General features: G+C 55.7%; 1 protein-coding gene across 2 annotated transcripts; it reads right to left on the bottom strand.

The window, feature by feature from the left end:
- Positions 1 to 5,254: 5,254 nt before the first annotated feature.
- On the bottom strand, positions 5,255 to 12,617 carry AGFG2 (ArfGAP with FG repeats 2). Of its 2 annotated transcripts, XM_070954688.1 has the most exons (12): positions 12,367 to 12,617; positions 9,716 to 9,809; positions 9,111 to 9,226; positions 8,300 to 8,390; positions 7,648 to 7,774; positions 7,094 to 7,219; positions 6,639 to 6,741; positions 6,456 to 6,520; positions 6,263 to 6,355; positions 5,728 to 5,856; positions 5,561 to 5,646; positions 5,255 to 5,431 (listed from the first exon to the last, which is right to left on the bottom strand). In XM_070954688.1, the coding sequence occupies exons 1-12, from the start codon at positions 12,582 to 12,584 to the stop codon at positions 5,360 to 5,362; spliced, it is 1,320 nt and encodes a 439-aa protein (XP_070810789.1). In that variant the 5' UTR covers positions 12,585 to 12,617; the 3' UTR covers positions 5,255 to 5,359. The 2 variants fall into 2 exon arrangements, with proteins under 2 accessions (XP_070810789.1, XP_070810790.1); XM_070954689.1 differs by lacking the exon at positions 5,728 to 5,856.
- Positions 12,618 to 22,257: the final 9,640 nt, after the last annotated feature.

Consider the following 22,257-nt stretch of genomic DNA (forward strand, 5'->3'; position numbering starts at 1 on the left):
GTGGCAGGCACAACCCCCGAGCTGCTCCCTTGGGGGCTGCCCCACCTGCCTTGTGTCTGGAGCAGCTTCAGGGCTGTCTGGGGACTGACCCAAATGGCTAAGCTTCCTTCGGTTTATTCCCAGAATAAACACAGCCACACCACACACTAAGCCATAAACCAGGGTTAGTGAGCCACAGCTCCGGTTAAGCACTGCAGGGGGCCCACGATGCTGTGTCAGGGTTAGGGTTAGGGTTAGGGTTAGGGTTAGGGTTAGGGTTAGGGATAGGGTTAGGGTTAGGACGAAGATGGCTAAAAGCTTTCTAAAACCTGGTTAAGCGCCAACCCTGTTTCATTCACAGGTTCTGAGGGAGGCCCAGGAGGACTTGAGTCGTCTTGAAATGGCAACCCTGCGTGGACCATGGTCTGCCCAAGGCTACAGTGTCCTTCAGCCCCCCCTCCCAGGAGGAGCCAGCCCCCCTCCTTCCCTGCCCCACAGGAGCAGCCTCGAGAGTCATCCCCCCCCCCAAGAGGCGTGGGGTGATGTTTTGAGTCCCAACCCTGGCCTGTTTACTAAACCTGGCCTGCTGCAGGCTCCAAGCCCAGCGTTTGTGGGCAAACACTCGGCTGTGGTCCGGGCACGAGGGGACACTGCCCTGATTACAGTCAGCAGGAGGGCCCAGCTTCCGGCAACTTGGACCTGACTTTCGTTTGCTTTGAGAGCAAAAGAGACAAAGGGAGAGAGGCAGAGAGAGAGAGAGAGAAAGAGAAAGAGGGAGAGAGACAGACAGACAGACACACACAGAGAGAGACAAAGAAAGAAAGAGGCAGAGAGAGAGAGAGAGAGAAAGAGGGGGAGAGAGAAAGAGGGGGAGAGATATCTTGGCTCTTGCTTTATGGATGAGCCCCAGGACCAGGGCAGGAATCTAAATCAAGGGGTCGAGCCTCTCCTCGGCTGACTGCAAGCTGTGGCTGTTGGATCCACCATCAATTCCACCTCTGCTTTTTGGAAGGAGGCAACTCCTGGGCAGGCCCGGATCGACCGCTGAGTGGCTCCTGAGGTGGCCGGTTTATGGGGCAGGAGAGCATGGCTGAGGGGGGAGATGCTCTGGGCAGGCAGACTGAGCCCCACCCCCACCCCACCGGACCCCAGCAGGGGCCTTTCTCAGATGCCCATCGGCCCTAACTGGGCAGGGACCACAAATGCTGCCGCCCCCTTAACCCCTTCCCTGGCAAGATCTTAAGAGGGGCTTCCAAGGACCCTGGCAGTACAAGCCCTAGGGTGCTTGGCCCCTGGGAGGCATCCTTGCAGGGCCCCATCCCCAAGGCAGGGTCCCAGGGTCAAAGAAGGGGGTGGCATCAGCCCTGAGGTCACAGAGCCCTTGCTCTCTCCCTTGCCAGGCTGCCCAGCCAGGGGGGAGGCTGCCCCATGGTGCCCTGGGCCACCCTGGCCCTCGTGGCCACCAACGTGGCCTTTTTCTGCCACCCTGTCCACCCCCCCAGCGAAACCTGCCTGAGTGTGCAGTCCGTGTGGGGCCAGGGCCAGTGGGGCCGGCTGCTTTGGGCCCCCTTCCACCACCTGGGCATCTTCCACCTACTTCTCAATATGGGCACCCTCTTCTGGCTGGGCTGGGGCCTGGAGCAGGAGGTCGGCACCCTCCGGACGGGGGCCCTGCTGCTGGCCCTGGCCCTGCTGGGGGGGCTGATGCACCTCGGGCTCAACTCTCTGCTGGCGCTGGTGACCGGGCACCACTGGTACTGGGAGCACTGCGCGGTGGGCTTCTCAGGTGCAGCTCCCTCTCCCTGGGGTCTCAAGCCCAGAAGTGAGCGGGAGGGCAGTGGGGGCTGGTTGGAGACCCCTGCAGAGCCTCTGAGCCAGCTGCAGGTCCCTGGCACAACGGGAGGGGAGAGGGCAGCTGCCCTCCCTTGCTGCTTCCCAGGATCCCTCCTGGGGGTCTTACGGCTGTGTGATACAGGGAGGGGGTGTTGCCCCTTCCTCAAAGTTCAAGCCCAAAGTCCCAAGCGGCTTCTCTCCAGAAGGGTGAGGACTGTCGCTCCGGGCCATTCATCCTGGGACCTCTGTGGGTGCCAGAAGGGGAAAGGAGTGGTGGTCTTGGGATGGACCCTCCCTCCTGCCTCACACGGCCCCTCCTGTTTCCACCCTGATGTGCTGCAGGAGTCCTTTTTTCCCTGGAAGCCATGGGCAGGCAGGTGGAGACCTTCCCCGTGGCAACCATGGCTACAGGCATCACCATAACCACCAGGTGGCTCTGCATTCTGGAATGCCTGGCCCTGGCGCTCTTCTACCCCAGGTGAGGCCCCGAGGCCCCTTTGGTCCCCTCTTAATCCGGCAATGGAGGCCAGGCGGCCAGGGGCTTCTGGGATGCTCCCAAGCAGGGTCTGGAGACATTCCCCTAGATGTGGGGCTTGGAGGCCTCTTCTCCCACCTGGCTGGCAACCCTGAATCTCCAAGGCTGATGGGATGGACCTTCCCTCCATGACGCTCTTTGAAACCATTCCAGTTAGTGGCTATCACTGTGTCTCCACAGACGTGTCCTTTTCCACCCACCCAAGGGCCATCCTAGGTCAGATGCCTCCAAGGAGATGCAGATGGTCCCCTGTGGGTGGGACCTGCTCCCAATCCTGTGTCTTCAGAACTGCCCTCCCCTAATCTGCCTTTAAGGCCATCCCACTTACTGGCAACCAGAGTGGACCATGGAATAACATCATAGACTCTCCTACCCATCTTCGCCTTGATGGCTTCCTGGCCATCTTTATGGCACCTGATCTTGTGGATTTAATTAAGCATTCAGTTAAAGGAAAAAATTAAAGTTGGACTTGGAGGCATCTCAGCCTGGCCTACTCCACTGAGCCACGGAAGAAGAGCAAACCTCATGCCCAACTTAAGCCGCCTGAAGAGCATCAAGCGATGTGGGTTGGGAGCCTCAGATGCTGCTTCACCTCATTCCCAAACTTGGGAGTTGTTGTCAATAACCACTTAGGGGGACGACATCCAGGAGGAGCCCCACAGTGGGTGGGAGATGGGTGGTCCACGATCAAAGCCACAATTACGTCCTTGTGCTTCTCTCCCTGACACAGGAGCTCCTTCACGGGTCACCTCTCTGGCATCCTGCTTGGGCTGGCTCTGTCCGGCACCGACGTGCTCTGCGAGATCATCTGATGGATGTGCCCACCCCCCCCCCCGGCTCTGGGGTGGGTGAAACAGAAACAGGAGGCCAGGCACCCTCCCCAAATACAGCCTCTTCCCTCCCCACGTGGCTCTGCATCACAGTGGTCTCTGTGGACAGGGAGGAGCCACTGGCCTTACCCTCCAGCCGGCCCCCTGCAATGCCCCCCCCAATGCTGAATTGGAGCCCTGGCATGGGCTGCCTCTGCACCAGCAGAGGGCGCCCTGGGGCCATGGCTGAAGGAAGGCCAGGGACACCCCCGCTTCCCACCCCCCAACTGGGCCTATGCAGATTCAGCCTCTAGGACTCCCCTCCTGGGCAGGTCTGGCTGGCAACGGGGGCTCCTACAGCCATCCTGGGCTCTGCTGTAGACCCATCGTGTAGACCAGGCACGTCCAACCTTGGCCAGATTCAAGACGGGTAGACTTTCCCACCAGCCTTGAAAGTGGCCAAGGCTGGACCCCCTGGAGTAGAGCCAACTGAGTGGGGTCCCAACTTCTACTTCCCAGGGGTTTCCCATCTGAGCAGCCAGAGAGTCAAGGAGGGGAGGGGTCTCCCCATAGAATTTGGGCTGAAAAGGCACCACCTCCCCAATCTGTCTCCAGGGTATGCGTGTTCCAATGTGTGAGCATCCCCCGCCCCCGCCCCCCCACACACAACGGGAAACCTCAGCACGAGGCCGGTTCTGCAGTCGCAAAAGGAAAACACTTCGGCACATTCGTTAAATACACTTTGTTTCTCCTCCTATAGATATTCTATAGACATTTTGAGTGCAACACATCTGTGTTTGCTATATATAGATTTTGTGAGCATATATAGATATAAGCTTTAAAAACGAAGGTCCATATTTTTCTTGAAAATATAAACTCCAGTCTTCTTTGGGGGGAGCGAGGGGAAGGACCGGGGGGGGGGGGGGGGGAAGCAGTTTATAAAAAAAAAAAACTGAGCACAGTGAGTGGACCCTTCCTTCCCCCCCCCACCGGGAGACCCCTGAAATGAGGTGGTGCAAAGAAGGAACAACGTGTCAAGGACGCATCCCCCATCCTTATACCCCCACCCAGACGGTGGCTTTGCTACGGGGGGGGGGGGGGGAGTCTAAGCGTAAATAAGCAAGTCCCTTTGGCTTGCAGTGCAGTTCGGGGGCGGGGGGGGGTTAAATTTGGCCCAGTCAGATTTTCCAAAATCCGCCCCCCCCAAGACAAAAGCAGGACACGGGAGTGGGGGGGGGGGAGGCGGCTTCCGAAAGCAGAAGTGTCACTTGTGGACATGACTCAGCAGGCACTGATTGACAAGGGAGGGGGGTTGGGGGTGGAAGACTTTGTGAGGGGGGAGGGGGCAGACTCTGGGGGAGAGTTCCCCCCCAAAGAGCCAGTCTCCCATGGGGCAGGTGAGGGAGGACATCCAGGCAGAAGGAAGCTGGGGGGGGAGGTTGACTGCCCCCCCCCCAAAAAGGCTCCAAACCATATGGCACATGATAGGAGACCCTCCCCTCTGAAAAGGACATCGGTGGGAGGGGGCAGCTCCTAGTGCTACAAAGCTTCTCTGCAGTGCTGGGAGGGGGTTCCCGCTTCTCTCTCTCCAGGGTCCCTCAGGGGCCATGGCTGATGGGGGGCACAAAGCTCCCTCACGGAGGCTCACTAGCTGAAGCATCCCTGACTGACCCCCCCCCAGGTTTAGTGCAAGAAAAAGGTGAGAGGGAGGAGGGGCAGCTGAGGGGTCTCTGGCCTTCTCCCCCTACTAAACTTCCCTTGACCAGACGCTGCCTGGTGGGCAGTGGGAAGGGGGGGGCAGGCCGAAGAGAGGAGAAGTGGCACCAGATTGCACACAGATTAGGCCAATTGTACTGACGACCCCCCCCAGTTGAAACTGCAGGGCCTCCTGGGAGTCCCCAGGGTGGGAGGGGCCCCAAGCCAAGAAGCTGCCGGAGACCCACCTCAGGGGCCCCTTCGGCAGGCTCTGGGCTGGGGGGGGAGAGGAGGGGCTGATTCCGGGGGGGGGGAGCCCTCCAGCCCTCCACAAGGTGTCTTTGGCCTTGGCTGCCAACCCTCCCCTCCCACCCTCTGCTGCCCACGTGACCCGTTCCTCTGAGGCAGGGGCCCTGTCATTCCTGGGGACGGAGGCCCTGCTGTGCAGATGTGAGCCCCCCCCCCCCCCCAGCTGAGGGTCTCCATCCGCTCTGGAGGCCGGAGGGTGCTAGGAGAAAGGGTTGGTGGGGGGATGCTTTGCCTGGGCGAAGGGGGGCGAAGGTGCTGCGGCCATCGGGTTCTGCGGGAGAGACAGGAAGAGGGTGAGGGATCCTCCCAGCTGATCTCTCAGACCCCTCCCCAGAAGCCTCCCTCCCTCAAGGACCAAAACAGCGGGGGGGGGGAGGGAAGGCAGGCCGGTCCCCCTTACCACAAAAGGGTTGGTGGAGTAGCCGGCAGGGAGTCCAAGTGGCCTCGGTCCGTCTCGGGCGGCAGGAAACCCACTGAAGGGCGACCCTGAAGCCAAGAAGGGGGGTCACGGGAGGGAAGTGGCCCCACAGCCCTCTGCCCACTTGGGGGGCTGTCTCCCTCTCTTACCCCCATTGTGCTGCTGACCCACGACTCCTTGTGTGGGGAAGAACAGCGGCTCCTGCTGCAGCGGGGAAGTGAAAGTGGCGGAGAGGGGAGAGGCCGAGAAGCTGCTGGGGGACCCGACCATGAAGGTGCCTGCCAGAAGAGGGTCCAGAGTGAGGGAATGTGGAGGAACAGGGTTGGAGGGGGCCTTGGAGGTCTTCCCCATTCCGTCCAATCTCTTCTGAAAAGCCTCCAGGGAGGGAGCACCCACAACCTCTGGTGGCAGGCAGTTCCACTGGTTAACTGCCCTCACTGTCAGGAAGTTTCTCCTTGGTTCCAGGTTGCTTCTCTCCTTGGTCAGTTTCCATCCGTGGCTTCTGGTGCATCCCTCTTCAGCCCCTGAAGGTGCCCGGAGCACGACTGGGCCCACCAAGACCCTGGCACTGAACTAACCACTGGAGAAAGGGGGCTCCACCTCGGCTGCTCCTCTGGCAAGGGGTGCCAGGGGGTCCCGATACGGGTGCGTGGCCAGTCCCAGTGAAAGGCAGGGAAGGCTTACCTTGGGTGAAGCCGTTGGTCTGGAAGGGGTTGGTGGACGGAAGCGTGGGCTGGGAGACCACCGGGCTGGCAAAGGGGTTGGTGCAGGTGGGGACTGCGTGTGAGAGAGAGAGAGGGAGAGAAGGGCATCCCCTGTCAGCTCCTGAAGGTGCCCGGGGTCCCTCGTGCCCGAACCACCAAGGAGCCCTACTTACCCCCAAAGACCGCCGCGGGGCTGGAGGGGGGCAGAACGGGGGACTGGCTGAGGGGTCCGAAGACGCTGCCAAAGGAAACGGCGGTTCAGCTGAAGGAAAGGCTGCCCCACGGACGAGCCCTTGCTTGGCCCTGGGGGCAGCCGAGGGTGGGGACCACATGGGCACCAGCGGGAGAGGAGCTACCTGCTTGGCACCCCTCCCACGCGGAAGGCTCCGCCCAGGCTCGAGATGCCCATCCCGGGCTGGCTGGCAGGGGAGGCGGGGAAGGCTCCCACGTGGGCACCACCTGCAGGGAAAGGAAGAAGAAGGGTAGCGGACAGGGGGACCCTCGCTGGCAGGACAGCCCCAAAGACCCCTGTAGCTCACTGCACGTGACACACACACCCCCGATTCTAACTTTCAGTACAAACACTTCCATAAGTAGTTTGGCAAAGAGCCCCCCCCCTTTTCTCTCCTTCACAGCAGGCAAGCGCAGGGTGCCCCCTGCAACCCCCCCCCCCGATGAGGCTCCCGGGAATGGCTGAGAAGGCAGAGATCCCGGCGATCGGAATCAGACTCGGGGATCACCCCAGCCCCATCGGAGGGTCTCTCTCAGGGCCTGAGGGCAGGGCAGGGCAGGGGGTGGGGGTTGAGGTTACCTGCAGTGATTGGGTGACCCTGGAAAGGGCTCTGGCTGGAGGCCAAGGGGTCCCCAAAAGTCGACACTGATGGGCCTCCCGCAAAGGCATCGAAGCTGGGGAAGGCGGGGTGAGCTGCTCCTGGGCCTGAGGGCGCAAGTGGGGAGTGGGGGAGGGGGAGACTTAGAAAGCCTTGTTCAGCCTCAAGGACCACAGATCCCCTCCCCACCCCCGAGGCATTATGGTGACCAAGCACAGGTGTTGCCTTGGGGGGGGGGGATTACTCCAGCTACACTGGAAGCCTGAAACCAGGACGGTGGCGTGAATCCGATGCCGTTTCATGCCAGTTCACCCAGTCCACCCTGCCAGCCTTCCTGACTTTCCTACATGCTCAGCCCCTACCCTGCTAGCCCCCAGCCCCAGCCCCAGGCGGAGCCCCTCTCCCTTTTGAGACCGCCCAGGTCTTCCTCCCCAATAGCCTGTGGCTCCCCCATGCTCAGTAGGGAGACCCCCACCTGCACGGCAAGAGCCCCTGCAGCCCGGCCCCCTTTCGAGTCCCCGCCAGAGGGACTCACCTCCAAAGGCAGAGAAGGCAGGCCTGGGTGGGGGGGCTGCAAAGGGGTCCCCCCCTATGTCCGCCAGGAGGTCTGTGCTGGCCTTCTTGGCCGGCTGGGCGGGCAGTGCTGGGGCCTTCTCTGACACCTGCAAGAAAAGGGGCCACTGAGAAGCAGAAAGCCCCCACCCCACCTGGGAGTAGCTGCCCCACCCTCTGGATGGCATGAGGCCAGCTGCTTCCCCTTGGGGAATGAGGCAGGGGCAGGGTCTATGGGGGAAACGAGGACACTTCTAGCCCTCAAGTGTCAAAGGCTGCGGAGCTGAATACAGGAGCAGAGGCCGGGGAGGGGGCAGTTGTGGGGGAGCCCTCCCACAAAGGCTCAAAGGGTGCCACCCACTTTCCCCAAAGTGCCACGGGGGCCTGACAGGCAGGGGCCCCCTCTGATAGAGCACCGGGGGGGGTCCTCGGGAGCAATGCTAGCCTGCAGCCAAGGATGGAGCCCCCGGTGCGAGTGGCACAGGGCCAGCCTCTGAATCATGTGCCAGCTTCACTAGGCCCAAGCTGGCAGGGGCCCTTGGTTGAACTGGGCCCCCAGGGGAGCCTGCATGCCAGGTGTCTGGGTGGAAGGGCCCAGCGGAGCCCACCCCCCCTCCTTAGCCAGGAGCTCTGACCTGGGGGGCCTTGGTGCCCATCTTGGCTTCTGCAGGGGAGCCCTGGGCACTGGGAGTGGCCAGGCTTTTGGCTTGGTCAGGCGACACATACCTGCGAGAAAGATCAGGAGACAAGTGAGCCTCGAGGGGGGCTGCCTTGACTCTCCCCCTCCCTCTTGGTGAGCTTATTCCATGGGACAGAAGCCCCTCAAATCCTGGAATATCGTGGGCCCCCTAAGTCCTTTTTTTTTAGATTTAAGAGAGGCCGAATTCCTGCAATTGTTCTTCGTATGTTTTAGTCTCCAGGCATAGTTCGTTTTTTTTAATCTTCAAGACTCCCTCTTGTCTCCAAATCATGGGCAGTTTGTACAAGCCCCGGGAGTTTTACTACGCGTTCAAATCTCAGGTAGCTGTCCTTTCAATGGGGGCAGCCAAGCTCTATCCTACTGGTTCTTATTGGATTTGCTGTTCATGCTTTTTTTTTTTTTTTTAAATAATCCCTTTGGTTAACTTTTCTGCACGTTGGTTGGTTGGTAGAAAATAAGGAGGACTAGCAATCCGCCTAACTCTGGTGCCTCTGGGATGAAAAAAAAAGGGAAAGGACTTGTTTTTATGGATGGAACAGCCAAGCTTTATCGAAGTTTGCTCTGCTGGAAGCCAGCCAAAGGAAAACCTGCAATGGAGCATCTGAATTGATGGCTTTTGTTCCGAGGGAGCCCCACATATCTATCCCCAGCTGCACGCCCAGATGGAAGGGATCACCCAGCTGCACCAATCAAGACAGCAGATCCCACAGGCAGAATCCAGAGTCTCTCCCACCCACCCTTCTCACCATCGCTTCTTCTCGTATTTCTCCTGCAGAAACTCCTTCACTTTCTGAGGGTCTTGAGAATCTGGCAGCAGGGACGACCGTGAGTCAAAAGACCCCAACCAGATCTTCCGGCAGGCCTGGGGAGGGGATCCGAAGGAGGGGAAACAGCTGCAAATCACGATGCCTGAGCAGATTCTCCACCCCCAAAGGTGGGTCTTTCCCCAAAGGAAGGCAGCCAGACTTCCTTAAGGCTGGCTGCCTTTTGGAAAAAGCTCCTTTGGGACTCCACCGGTCTTCTAGGAAGCCAGCTCGCCTAATAAAAGGGTGGGACCGAGAAGCAGAGCCCCAGAGGGACGTGGCCTCTCCCCACCTGTGGCAAACGAGGGCTGGTTCCTTTTGCGAGCCTTCTTAAAGGGCAAATCTGCTTCCAGCATTTTATACCCTCACACCCAGCTTAACCTGCCTTGGGGCCTCGGGGCTGAAATGACTTCATAAATTTATATGCCGCCCAGAGCTTGTAGGCAGACAACTGTGGGCTGGGCGCGGAGTGTGGCCGGAATCAAAGCCTGCCTGTTCAACAGTAGATGGCCAAAGGTAAAGCGTCCGAGACCCCCCCCCCCACTCACTTCGTTTCCACGGGACTGGAGGAACTGGACCTCGGCCTCTGTGAAGGTGGTCATGGAGATGGACTTCACCCTGTGAGGGGGATTCAGGCCACGGCTACATGGGGGGAGAAAAGCATTCACAAGTTACAGTAATGTGCAGGTAACACAATAACGGAGCTGGAAGGGACCTCGGAGGTCTTCTAGTCCACCCCCCTGCTCAAGAAAGAGACCCTGTACAATTTGAGACCAGTGGCTGTCCAGTCTCCCCTTAAAAACCTCCAGTGATGGAGCACCCACAACCTCTGGTGGCAAGTAGTCCTACTGGTTAATTGTCCTCACTGTCAGGAAGTCTCTCCTGAGTTCCAGGTTGCTTCTCTCCATTGTTTCATCCTGCCTTCAGGTGTTTGGAGAAGAGGTGGATTCCCCTGGGGCTTTTTCCAAAGGCAACAGGACTTTGGTTCTGAACTGAAGCAGCTTTCCTGAACAAGAAGCCAAACGTCTTCAAGCAAAAACCAAATCCAGTTGCCTTTGGGGAAAGCACCTTTGGGACCTGGATGGCCGAGGATCTCCGTAGACAAGTGGGGCCCCTCTTCTCTGTGGCAGGCAGCCCCTCAAATATTGGAAGACTGCTATCCTAGCACCCCTGGTCCTTCTCTTAGAGGCACCGACCGGAGCCGGATGCGCCTTAGGGGACAGGGTTGAGTCAAGGGCTGACTCTTGGTCAGGACCCACCTCCCCTCCCACCCTCCTCAGCCCCGAGATTCGGGTCTTGGCAGAACGGGGCCAAGCAGCGCTCAGTTCCCGCCCGCAGGCTCTTCCTGGCTCAGTGGTAGCCAAGTTTCCACTCTTCTGACCTGCTGATTCTTCTTCGGCCGATGGCAGTTAATGATTAAAAGGACCAGCAGTGAAGCTCTCGGACCGGCCTTCAAAGAGGGGAGGTGAAGTGACTCGGGGAAGGACCCGGCTCAACATGGTTTCAGAGGAGGGGCAGATCTGTGTCCTAAATCTTTGTGTTCCCACAAATCGGACACATCCACAGCTGGCTGGGGAATTCTGGGAGTTGAAGTCCACAAGTTTCAAGGTTGCCAAGACTGGAGCCCCCTGCCGTAGATGGTCTTTGTGAAGGAAAATGCAATACAGGCCTCGCTTGCCCCAAATCCACCCACACCCCGAGGACTCCAAGCTCCTACGGTTGAACATTCCTATTCCCTTGAGATGCTCTGTTACATTAGGGCCATGTCTCCCTCTAAAACAGGCCTCCTTCCCCCTCAGGCCGTATGGCAGAGACGAGCCAGTTTACAGCCCATTTTCAACACAGAAACGTTCCTGGATGCTCCACACACCTTCGCCTTTTCTTCCTCCAAGTTCAAGCTGCTTGTTTTCATGGCATCCCTCCCAGATATCAAGGTCCCTCTTCATAAACTTTGTGTGTTGTGAGCAGACAATACAACTTTCCACTTCCCCAACCCTTATTTTTCAGAAACAGGTCAAAAGTGTTGTGTGAATGGTCTTTTTAGATCTTGTTTGTGCTTTCCAAGCTTCTGTTTCATGTTATTATCTGCGATCTATCCACAGTATGTTAAGTCAGGGCACAAATTATGTCCGCTCCCATCGTTGCAGTTTCCATCTGCCAAAATCGAATTAAGGGAGTGCCTGGACAAAAAAACGCCTCCTGTCCTTGCCCCAGAGCTGCTGGTAGCTCATATGTGAATTCCTATCTGAGGCAGGATCGGCCACTGAGGGTTGCAACAGGCTGCAGGACCAAGGAACCAAATGCAGAGCTGAAACTCCCGGCATTGGAAGAGCTGGCATCAACCGGAGGCAGCGGGCCAGGGGCTACCAGCCCAAGGGCGACCAGCAGGGTGGGAGGACAGCGGCAGCAAGTAGGACATTTCCTTTTGAGTCGGTCTTTCCCCGTCTGATGGGTGGACTTCAACTCCCAGAATTCCCCAGTGAGGTGACCGGATATGGATCTCTCTGATCCCTTGTGGGGCTGACCTTGAATGGGGGGGATGCAAAACAACCCAGAGGCCAGGGTTGCTCAACCTTGGCCACTTGCAGAGGTGTGGACTTCAAAGCCCAGAATTCCACAGCCAGCATCCTGGGAGTTGTAGTCCACCCCTCTCCAAGCGTCCAAGGTTGAGAAACTCTGCTCTTCCTGGTAGAAAATACCTGCAGGGAGGTAGGTAACGTTTGCACCCTGCAGGTGCCAGGTGTGCTGCCCCTCCCTCCTTCAAGGGAGGGGGGAGGGCTCCTCTTCCCTCCCCCCAGGCAAGGGGAGGGAGGAATGGGTCTGCCCCCACCCGCACTCTCAAAGGGGGGAGATGCCAGGCGTGCTGCCCCTCCCTCCTGCTCCCCCCCCGCCTTCAAAGGAAAGGGGGGCAGGTCCCCCCTCCCCCCTAGAAAGCCACCCAGGCAAAGGGGAAGCCCCCAGAGAGGGAGGAGGGAGGGAGGGAGGGAGGTATGGGCTTCCCACCCACCCACCTCAGACCCTGCAGGTGCCAGGTGTGCTGCCCCTCCCTCCCTCCTGCCCCCCCGCCTAAAAGGGGGCGGGGGGGCAGGGGTCCCCTTTCGCCTCCCTGGAAAGCCGCCCTCCCCTCCCAGGCCCACCGGGCGAGGAGAGCCTCCCCCCGAGGAGGGAGGGGGGTCGTGGGGCGCCCCCCCGGACTCACAGCGCCCCCGAGCAGGCGGTGCAGACGAAGCTGCCGATGGTGATGTCCACGTAGGTGACGCCGCGCTGCCCGCACTCGAAGCACAGGCGGCTGGCCGGCTCCGCGCTCACCAGCTCCCGCACGCGGCGGGACCACACCTCCGACTCCGAGTCCCGCGGGGAGCCCGGCTTCCTCGACCCGGACGCGGAGCCGCCGCCGCCGCCGCCCGTCGCCGCCATCCGGGCGCACCTGAGCCCCCGGCTGCCCCCGGACGCCGCCTCCGCGCATGCGCCGGGCACCGCCCACCTCTGGCGGCGCATGCTCGCCTCGCAGACCCGCTCGCGCGCACCGTTAGCCTAACGGTCGGGCGGAGGGTGTGGCCTGAACGCGCCTGCGCAGAAGCGGTCGGCGTGCTCAACCTGCCCGGGGGGTGGTTTCCCTTGAGGCGCATGCGCACTACTGGCGAAGAGCCAAGATCCCTTGCGTGCGAACGATCGAATGTCTCTCCGGGACAGGGATCCATCAGGTGTCTGCTCCCCGGGACAGGGATCTAGTCTCTCTCTAATCCTTGCCTAGGCTGACTTTGCCAAACGGAACAGAGGCCGTTAGGAAGTTTAAGAGGGGTGGACTTCAACTCCCAGAATTCCCCTGGTTGAGGAATTCTGGGAGTTGAAGTCCAACCTCTCTTAAACTTGACAGGTTGAGAAGCATCAGTGGGGGCCTCCTCCAAACTAGCCACACATTACAAAAATCTCGGTAGCCTCCTGCACCCAGCAAGAAACCCCCAAAGCCCCCCAACGGGCAGCGAAGTGGGCACTGCCCGCACCCTCAGATGCCCAGGAAGCTTTTCCCAAGTGGGTCCCCTGTCCTCAGCTTCCAGGTCCAGAAGGCATTAGGCCTCCTCCCAGAGACCAGGGGCCAGAGAAGAAGCTGGCGGGGTGGGCATGCCAAGGCAGGTCGGCTGGTGGGTACTTGGAGGGGCACCTTCTTTGGCATAGCCCCTCTGGGGCATTCGGCCCTCAGGATTGCGGAGGACCCCGACCCGACTGCCTTTCGCAAGGCCTGGCGGACCTTGCTGGATTGACATCTAACCACAGCATCTTTAACTCATCTACCATGCATATACATATATATTTAATTTGTATTATAATCGTTTTGGATTGTTCACTGCCCAGAGTTGCTCGCTTGAGATGGGCAGCTAAAGAAATGAATAAATACACTCATTTTGCAAATGAACAGATTGCAAACTCACACATGCCTGCATCATGTTCTGTAATTAATTAATAATTAATTAAATTTTTTTGCCACCCATCTTGTTTTGAAGTGACTGGCGGTTTACAGCATAATAACATTAAAATAATCAGAAATGAATGTTCCTATTGGCAGTTACACAGAGATATTCGTCACCAGTCGATTATCCTTCTTTTATTAAAACTTTTATGCATTTAAATTCCTGGGGCATTCCAACTTCCAGTTTAAATCAAGATAAATGTCTCTAAAAACAGCCAATTTTGCTTCGCCCACAAATAGCTTCTTATAGTTCTTGTTAGGGGATTATTTTCTGTGCTTTGTTTCATCAGTTGTTCTTTGACCGGTCAAGAACCAAAATAAAGTTTCTGGCTCTAGCAGAACAAGAAGCCTGCATTGGAAAGACTGTAGGGGGTGACACAGTAGCAGTCTTCCAATATCTGAGGGGCTGCCACAGAGAAGAGGGGGTCCACCCGCTCCCCAAAGCCCCTGAAGGCAGGACAAGAAGCAACAGATGGAAACTGATAATCAAGGAGAGAAGCAACCTAGAAATAAGGAGGAATTTCTTGACAGAACCAGTGGAAGGATTTGCCTCCAAAAGTTGTGGGTGCTCCATGACTGGAGGCTTTTAAGAAGAGAAAATGGGCAGCCGTTTGTCTGAAATGGCATAGGAACTCCTGCTTGAGAAGGGGGTTGGACGAGGGGGTTATTCTGACTGTACTACGACCCTTCTCACTGTTGCCAAAAAGCCTTGTGACGCAAAGCTAATATTTGGGCAGGCACCCGTTGTGCCCTGGGCTGTTGGAAAGATTTTGGCTTCGGGACAGTCTTGGAACCGTTGACAGTCTGAAATCATCGGAGGTGCTTTCCTTCCTTCCAATGCAGGAGCCAGGCTGCTTGCAGGGTTCTGCCAACCCAGGAGACGGAGGCGGGAGTGACGGGCTGACGATTCACACCCTTGCTGTAAATAAACCTTGCAGCCCCCAAAACTGGTGGGAATTCACAGCTGTAGTGCGAGTGAGGGAGGAGGAGGGGAGGAGGTGTCCGGCCACCCTGACTGCGCCTGATCGTGCTGGCACCTTCTTAGCAGGGTGTTCATACACATCCCAGTCGTGCCTTTCCCAGATTGGTTGTTTATTCATTAATTTATGCATCAAGTTTTCATAAGTCTTCCTTCCCCCCATCTATGCAATAGGCACAATGCCTTCTCTGAGTCCAGTGCCCATGAAACCCTTTTGGGATGTTCTCCAATCTAGTTGGATCCTTTCTGTGGGAAAAAAAAAATCTTCATTCTCTCCCCCACCCCCATCCCATCCCGTTTTGTATTTTGGAGTTGGGTGACTTGTGGACTTCTACTCCCAGAATTCATGCTGGCTGGGGAATTCTGGGAGTTGAAGTCCACAAGTCTTAAAAGATGCCAAGGTTGGACACACATGGCCTAGAACTTGGACACTGCTAAGTTACAGGTACTAGAACCATGTCAAAAGACAGAATTATGAACAGGAACTCAGGAGAAAGTGAAACACAATTGTGGTTACATTAATAATGCCAATTTACAGAGCGTTTCTTGAGTGCCAGAGCAGACAGCCTTGCAGAGGGGAGCTATCAATGCACACCGTAGTTGCACGGAAGGCAGCCAAGCCATGGGCAGAAGACCCCGGCTACCCCTCAAAAGCCAAGAATTTCCTGGCCCCGGAAAGGGTTATAAAACATGGATGCGAGTTCTCCCATGGAGTGCAGGACAGTGCCCAGAACGTAACGCCAAGCTATAAAAAAGGGAACTACAGGTAGTTCTCAACAACTCTTAAAGTAAATGAACTTTTTACTGGCCATTTGAAATTACAACGGCACTGAAAACAGTGACTTATGGCCATTTTTCACACTTATGAAGCATCCCCATGGTCACGTGATCAAAATCCAGATGCTTGTCAACTGACTCATATTTATGACGATCGCCATGTCCCACCGTCATGTGATCCCCTTTTGCGATCAAAGTCAATGCAAAAGCCAGATTCACTTAAGAACCGTGTTACCAACAACCATTGCGGTGATTTACTTAACAACTCTGGCAAGAATTCATATAATGGGGCAAAACTAAGTGCCTCGCTTAGTGACAGAAATTTTGGGCTCAATTGTGGTTGTACGTGGAGGACTACCTGTACTAGAATTAATACGGACAGTGGAGAAATGTAATCTTTCTTTCCTGGCGGCCTCAGGAAGGAGGCAACGACCAACCACTTCTGAAAACCTTGCCAAGAAACTGCAAAGAGTTTGGAAGGCATGCTCCCCCACAGACGGAGAATCCCACAGCTGCACCATTTTTTCACTCTGGGACATTGTCCCATTAGGTCCCAACTTTTCCTTAGCTTGTTGACACCGTGAGCTTCAAATTATGGAAGTGCATCGAGGACTATAATGGGTCCAGGCTTCCCTCAACCAAGTGACACTTGAGCAAAACGCCCTCCTGCAATTCTCAGTTGAGGCTTTTCCCAGAAATATGGTGCAACAGTTCTGTAAATGTCAGCTGGAACTAAAGTCTCCGCACCAGGTGATGGAGTATATTGCAAACTTGGTAGAGCTTATTCCCACCCACCCCCCAGCCCCAGGTGTTTCCGAAACAGAGAACGCCTGTCCCTTTCAGGAAAAGATATTCCTCTGGCTCCAAGTCTGTTACCCAAAGGCCACTGGTAGCCCACCGGGCTGCTCTTTCCTCTAACAAATTGGCAGCTTTGAATTTTGAGCAAATCTTATCACGTGCCCGGCTTCTGCAGCTGGCAGGCGGCTCAGCTGAAGCACAGGCGCAGATTTTGAGCCCTGGGAAGATGCTCTCTACCTGCAAGTCTCATTTGAAGGTCCCCATCTTGGTGTCTCTGGAGATTCTCCGTCATCCAGGTCGTGGTTGTCCTCAAGAGGCAACTGGGCTTTCTTTTTTTTTTTCTTTTGAAGATGTTTTGCTTCTCATCCAAGAAGCTTCTTCAGCTCTGACTTGATGGTGGAGAATGGAAGGATTTATACTCCTTGCAGGCAGCTGGGCATTTGCATCCTTTTTTAGGGTCGTTGAGGCCAATTGGAGTTTACCTGTGTCCTCAGGGTCACCTGAGTGGTGCAAATGGGTGGCAGCCTTCTTGGAACTGCTGGAAGGACTTGTGTTGTGGAGCTGTGCTTTCTACAGGATGTTTTCTGCCCTGGGTCCCTTCACCGTTGAAGAGAGGCTCAGGCTGTTGGGGATGAGCCTGTGCTGTCTGCATCTCCAACTGAAGTGCAAATGGTTCCTGGGATCTGCAATTTTTCTTGGATGAGAAGCAAAATGTCTTCAAAGAAAAACAAGAAAGTCCCATTGAAAAAGCACCTTTGGATATCATGACCAATGGAGGAACCACTTTATAATGCTTTGGTAAGACCACACCTGGAATATTACGTCCAGTTTCGGTCGCCATGATACAAAAAAGATGTGGAGCCTCTAGAAAAAAGTGCAGAGAAGAGCAACAAAGATGATTAGGGGGCTGGAGGCTAAAACATAGGAAGAACGGTTGTAGAGATTGGGTATATTCAGTTTAATGAAAAGAAGGACCAGGGGTGACATGATAGCATTCTTCCAATATTTGAGGGGCTACCACAAAGAAGAGGGGGGTCCACCTATTCTCCAAAGCACCTGAAGACAAGAGAAGAAGCAATATATGGAGAGAAGCAACCTAGAACTAAGGAGAAATTTCCTGACAGTGAGAACAATTAACCAGTAGATCAGCTTGCCTCCAGAAATTATGGGTGCTCCATCATTGGAGGCTTTTAAGAAGAGATTGGGCAGCAATTTGTTCAAAGTGGTACAGGATTTCATGCTTGAGCAGGAGGCTGGACTAGAAGATCTCCAAGGTCCCTTCCAACTCTTTTATTCTGTTAGTACTTTTGCACAAAACCCTTCAAGCTTGCAAATGGCCAATGTCAGCTGTCGGGCAGGGACAACGGAGAGGTTGATGCCACAGAAATCTCCTTCCTGATGGGTTATAAACTTTACCTTGCCAGCCAGGTGTTGGGCTAGGTGCCTTCTGGAGCAAACATAGTCTGCTAATCTGCCCACCCACCCAAAAGCAGTAAACTCTGGAGCAGGAGTATGGCCCCTTTAAGACCTGTGGACTTCAGCTCCCAGAATTCCAGAAGGGAGAGCAAGACAGCTGGCAGGGACCAGGCTGTTTCCCTCCCAGCCGAAAGAGCTTATGCCCTTTGGCATATTCACAGCTGAAGCACCGGCATCCAGTGGGTGGCATGGGATCTGGCAGCCTGGTGTGTGTGTGTGACCTCCAGGACAGGACCCCGCTGAAAAAGATGCCAGCTGGACGGAGCCCGCAAGGCTTGAGAAAGAAGCCAGACGGGGTCTGTCTGGCAGAGAACAGGGGGAGGAGAGGCTGGGTTGGGCCAGGCGTCCTTAGGTGCCAGCTAGTGGCACAGAACCGTCTGCTGTTGGCTCTTAAAGGCCTGGCACAAAGGGAGCCATTCTGCCATCATTTTCCCACAGATGGGGTCCTTGGGGGGGCTTTTAAGACTGGCACCAGAGGAGCCATTCCCTCCCCCATTCGTGTTCACCCATGCCAAGAGAAGTGACGGGGGAGAGAGGCAGATCTGCTCAAAGCATCTTTCCTGGACCACAAACCATTCCCCCCTCCCCAATTTCTTTTTCCAGATGGGGCCTGCTCAACAGCACTGGGGGTGGCAGCTCAAAGGGCCCTTCCCTTCTTTTGTGGGGAGGGACGGAGTTTTCCCCCCTCTCCCATAGAGGACCCTAGAGAACGGGGGAGGCCCAACGTAAGTCACATTCCTCTGAAGGTAGCCTTTGGAAACCCCCCCCTCTCTTTTGGAGGGCTGTTGGTGTTGAAATGTCCCCACAGATTAGGCCCAGCAGCACCCCCGTCTCAGGGGGGAGACGGTCATTTTCAGATGGGGAGACGCTGGCTGCTTCTGCCTAGTGATGCTTCATTGATGGGGGTGGCAGGCAGAACGTGGGGAGGAAGTAGACTTTAGGGGGCGCCAGAGGACCAGGTGCTCTAGTGCTTTTGGCCCAGAAAACTGGCAGAGGGGCACCAACACACCTGTCCTGGGGCTCTTAGGGAAGGGTGCTGAACACAGGGCAAAAGGCTTTAACGGGGGGGGGGGAAGCACTACAGAACCTCTCCCCCTTCCCTTTCGCCCTGACACAAGGGGATTCCCTGTCAGACAGGAGAACTCTATCCAAACAGCTACTCTCTGCCACAGCTCTGTAGCCCCATAACTGGGTCTGGCAGGGTTGGGGAGAGAAGGAGAGAGAGAGAAAGAGGGATAAGAGAGCAACAGAGAGGGATAAAAGAAAGAGAGATTCAAGGGAGAAATAAGCGAGAGAGGGATAAGAGAAAAATAAGAGAGGGAGAAATAAGAGAGTGAGAGAGAGGGATAAGAGAGAGAAAGGGATAAGAAAAAGGGATAAAAGAAAGTGAGAAGAGAGGGAGATAAGAGGGAGGCACAAGAGAGAGAGGGATAAGAAATAAGAGAGTAAGAGAAAGGGATAAAAAAAACAAGAGAGAAGAGAGAGAGAGGGATAAGGGAGAGGGAGAGAAGGGGGTGGGGCTCTTGGGCACCATAGGAGAATCCTGACAAAAGGTGAATGACCCTCAGTGGCTGGAAGGAGCAAAGCAGGTTCCCCCCACCCCAAGCTTAAATTCCCTCTGAGGTGGAGCAGAGAGATGACCTGCACTGGAAGGACCCTTGAGAAGGGGAACAAGTCATCCTTGGTGTCCTTTAAGTCCGGTTGCCACCCCCCAGGCCTTGCAGGAGGCTCCGAACTGACTGGGGATAAGGGAGGGGGCCTAGGCCTAGGTTAGTGCTGATTAAAACCCACCAATCCGAGCATCCACTAAGCTATAGAACGAGGGGAGGAGGGAGCTATGGCTCTTTTATGACTTGTGGACTTCAACTCCCAGAATTCCTGGGCCAGCCAGCTCAGGAATTCTGGGTGTTGAAGTCCACAAGTCATAAAAGGGGCCATAGTTTCCCACTTGTGCTGTAGAAATACAGTTTCATCTTGCAGCGTCTGGGCTCTAAAAATACCGGCCGCACGTTGGAGTTCTTTCCAAGAGGCAACACATACACACACACAACCCTCCTCCCATCTGCAATTTGAGATTTGTAAAATGCCCCAATGCTCCCCCCCCCCCCAAAGATCCTGGGAGGCGGAATCCACCAGGTGTCCTTCCATGTGCAGCTTTCGCAGCCAGCCTGGTGCCGCTTGGCTCACGAAGCCAGACAGCTTTTGTTTGTGGTGTTTTGCGCTCTGGTGTGTAGCAAAAAAAATTTTTTTTTGCAAAGCACCACAAATGTGACTGTGAAGAGAAAGGATGCGCTGGGATCGGGAAGAGGGATCAGTAGGAAAGCCTGGGCAGGGTCAGCCCCACCCCCTGCTCAGTCCCAGGTCCTTCAACCTTCCGTGGTGCATCGGTGTACGTGGCTAGCAAGAGCCCCTGGCCTCCCCCGGACCTTCTTCAAGCCCCCCTTGGCCTCAACGATGTAGAAGCCGGAGGAATTTTCTCCAGGATGACCCACATTTCCTTGGGGGTAATCTGCAGGGATATGGGGTCAGGTGGCACCCAAAGTGGCCAGGCCACCTTAGATGTCCACTTTTTCCTTTCCTTCTACAGACTTTTACCTATGCAGTTTGGGATGAAGACCCTTGGAGTGGTGTGGGAGTAGGGATGGATTTCCAGAGGGGAAAAAAAATGCAGACTACAGGAACCAGGAGCACCACTCAGGTGACCCTGAGGACACAGGTAAACCTCCAAGTGCTCCAAGGACCCTCTTAAAAGGATGTCTGCATCCAGCTGTGTCTGCAAGGAATATAAATTCTTCAATTCCCCTCCATCCAGTCAGAGCTGAAGAAGCTTCTTGGATGAGAAGTGAAACGTCTTCAAAAGAAAAAAACAGAAAGTCCAGTTGCCTCCTGAAAAAGCACCTTTGGGACAACCATGGCCTGGATGGTGGAGAATCTCTACAGACTTCCCCTCCTCCTGGTTTTCTCCCTCTCTGCCTCCATGTAGTGTCAGAAGGAAATCCACAAGGTCTTTCTTGGCCAGGGACAACATCCATAAACAGGTGGTGGAACATGGGCCCCAAATTTGCTTTGTTTTTCTCTCATCTCCCTTAATCCCCTTTTTTTTGGGGGGGGGGGGGTTCCATTGCAAGCCTGAATGAATCCGTTTTACTTTCTTGGTGGGAAGAGTTTACCGAAGAGAAGGGAAAAATCTGAGACTCCACTAGCTCAATCCAGAGCACCTCACACCTTAACACAGGCCTCTGTTGAAGATGTTAGACTCTTAGCAGGTAAGGGGAGGGAGGAACCCTAATTGTATATACACTGCTTGGAACAGGGTGCGGAATTCAGTAAACCTCCCCCGCCCCCTTTCCCCAAAGATTCTTCAGCCTGAATCCATTTATTTTAAATTAATTTTTATAATGTAACCCACTGGCCCTTGCTGCCCCTCAGCTGCAACTGGAGAAGTCTCCTCTCTCTTTCCTTACTTGTATTAGCAGACCTTTCTCTATTTAAACTCCCAGAATTCCCCAGCTGGCTTGCTTTAAAGTGGGTGGACTTCAACTCCCAGAATTCCCCGGCCCATGCAAAGCTGCGACTTGAGCGAACGAAAGTAACCCAGAGAGGAGTAACCAGCCTGACAATTTTATTTTCTTTCCTTCAGTTTTTAATATATAAATACCCTCCCTTGAATTCCCCAGCATAAATATTTTTGCAAAGCAGTTTCATCTTGCTACACTAGACAATCTTGTGAAATATTTAAATCGGGGGATGGGGGCAGGGTGGGGGGTTTGAGCGTCGGACCCAGAAGTCCCCAACTGGGTTCCCCTCGTGCCCCACCGTGGTGCCGTTTCGGTTTGGGGGTTTTGCTTTTTTTCATCTTTTTTAATGTCGCTGCTGTGTCTGTCATCCTAATTTGTAAAACGGATTCACGCCAGCGTCGAAACTGGTCCAGCCAAGTCTTTGGGACGCTAACAGAAAACTGGGGCTTTTACCAAGCCACACTTGGAAGCAGAAATGGGACACGTTGGGTGGTGCTAAGGGGGGATGGGTGGGAGGACGAATCCTAAAGGGGTCCGGAGCCTTTTGAGGGGAGGGGGGGGTAACTTCAAAGAGGTTGGTCAAATCCTTGCAAGGCAGACAGGATTCTTTGTCAGCTTGCTCAGAACAGGGACACCTGGACGCAAAGCAAGGACCATCCAGACTGGGAGGGGGGGAAGGGCCGGGAAACTTATAAGAGACCTTAAGAGACTGGGCAGCCACTTGTGTGAAATGGTTTGGAGTCTCCTGTTCGAACAGGGGGTTGGGCTAGAAGACCTCCGAGGTCCCTTCCGGCTCTGTTCTGAATCTGACGCCCAGCCTGGGTGGCACAGCGAACAAAGCATGGCGGGCACCAGAGCTGGTGGAGAGACTGTGCCCGGAGCGTGGCATGAACCGGGAAGGGCCGCTGAGTGGCTAAAAGGATGGAAGACCACTGACTGGTTGCCGTTAGCAATGCCAAATGCAGAGAGGGAGGAGGCTCCCCCCCCCCTTCCTAAAACTGGCTGGCTGGCTCCCTCCTCCCTCGACTCTGGGACGGGGCAAGACGGGCCTGGAGAAAGCGGGGTTCCCACCCT

Source organism: Pituophis catenifer, unplaced genomic scaffold, assembly GCF_029215685.1.
Source record: "Pituophis catenifer annectens isolate HBS135680 unplaced genomic scaffold, rPitCat1.0.hap2 SCAF_15, whole genome shotgun sequence".
In the NCBI taxonomy this organism is placed as follows: domain Eukaryota; kingdom Metazoa; phylum Chordata; class Lepidosauria; order Squamata; family Colubridae; genus Pituophis; species Pituophis catenifer.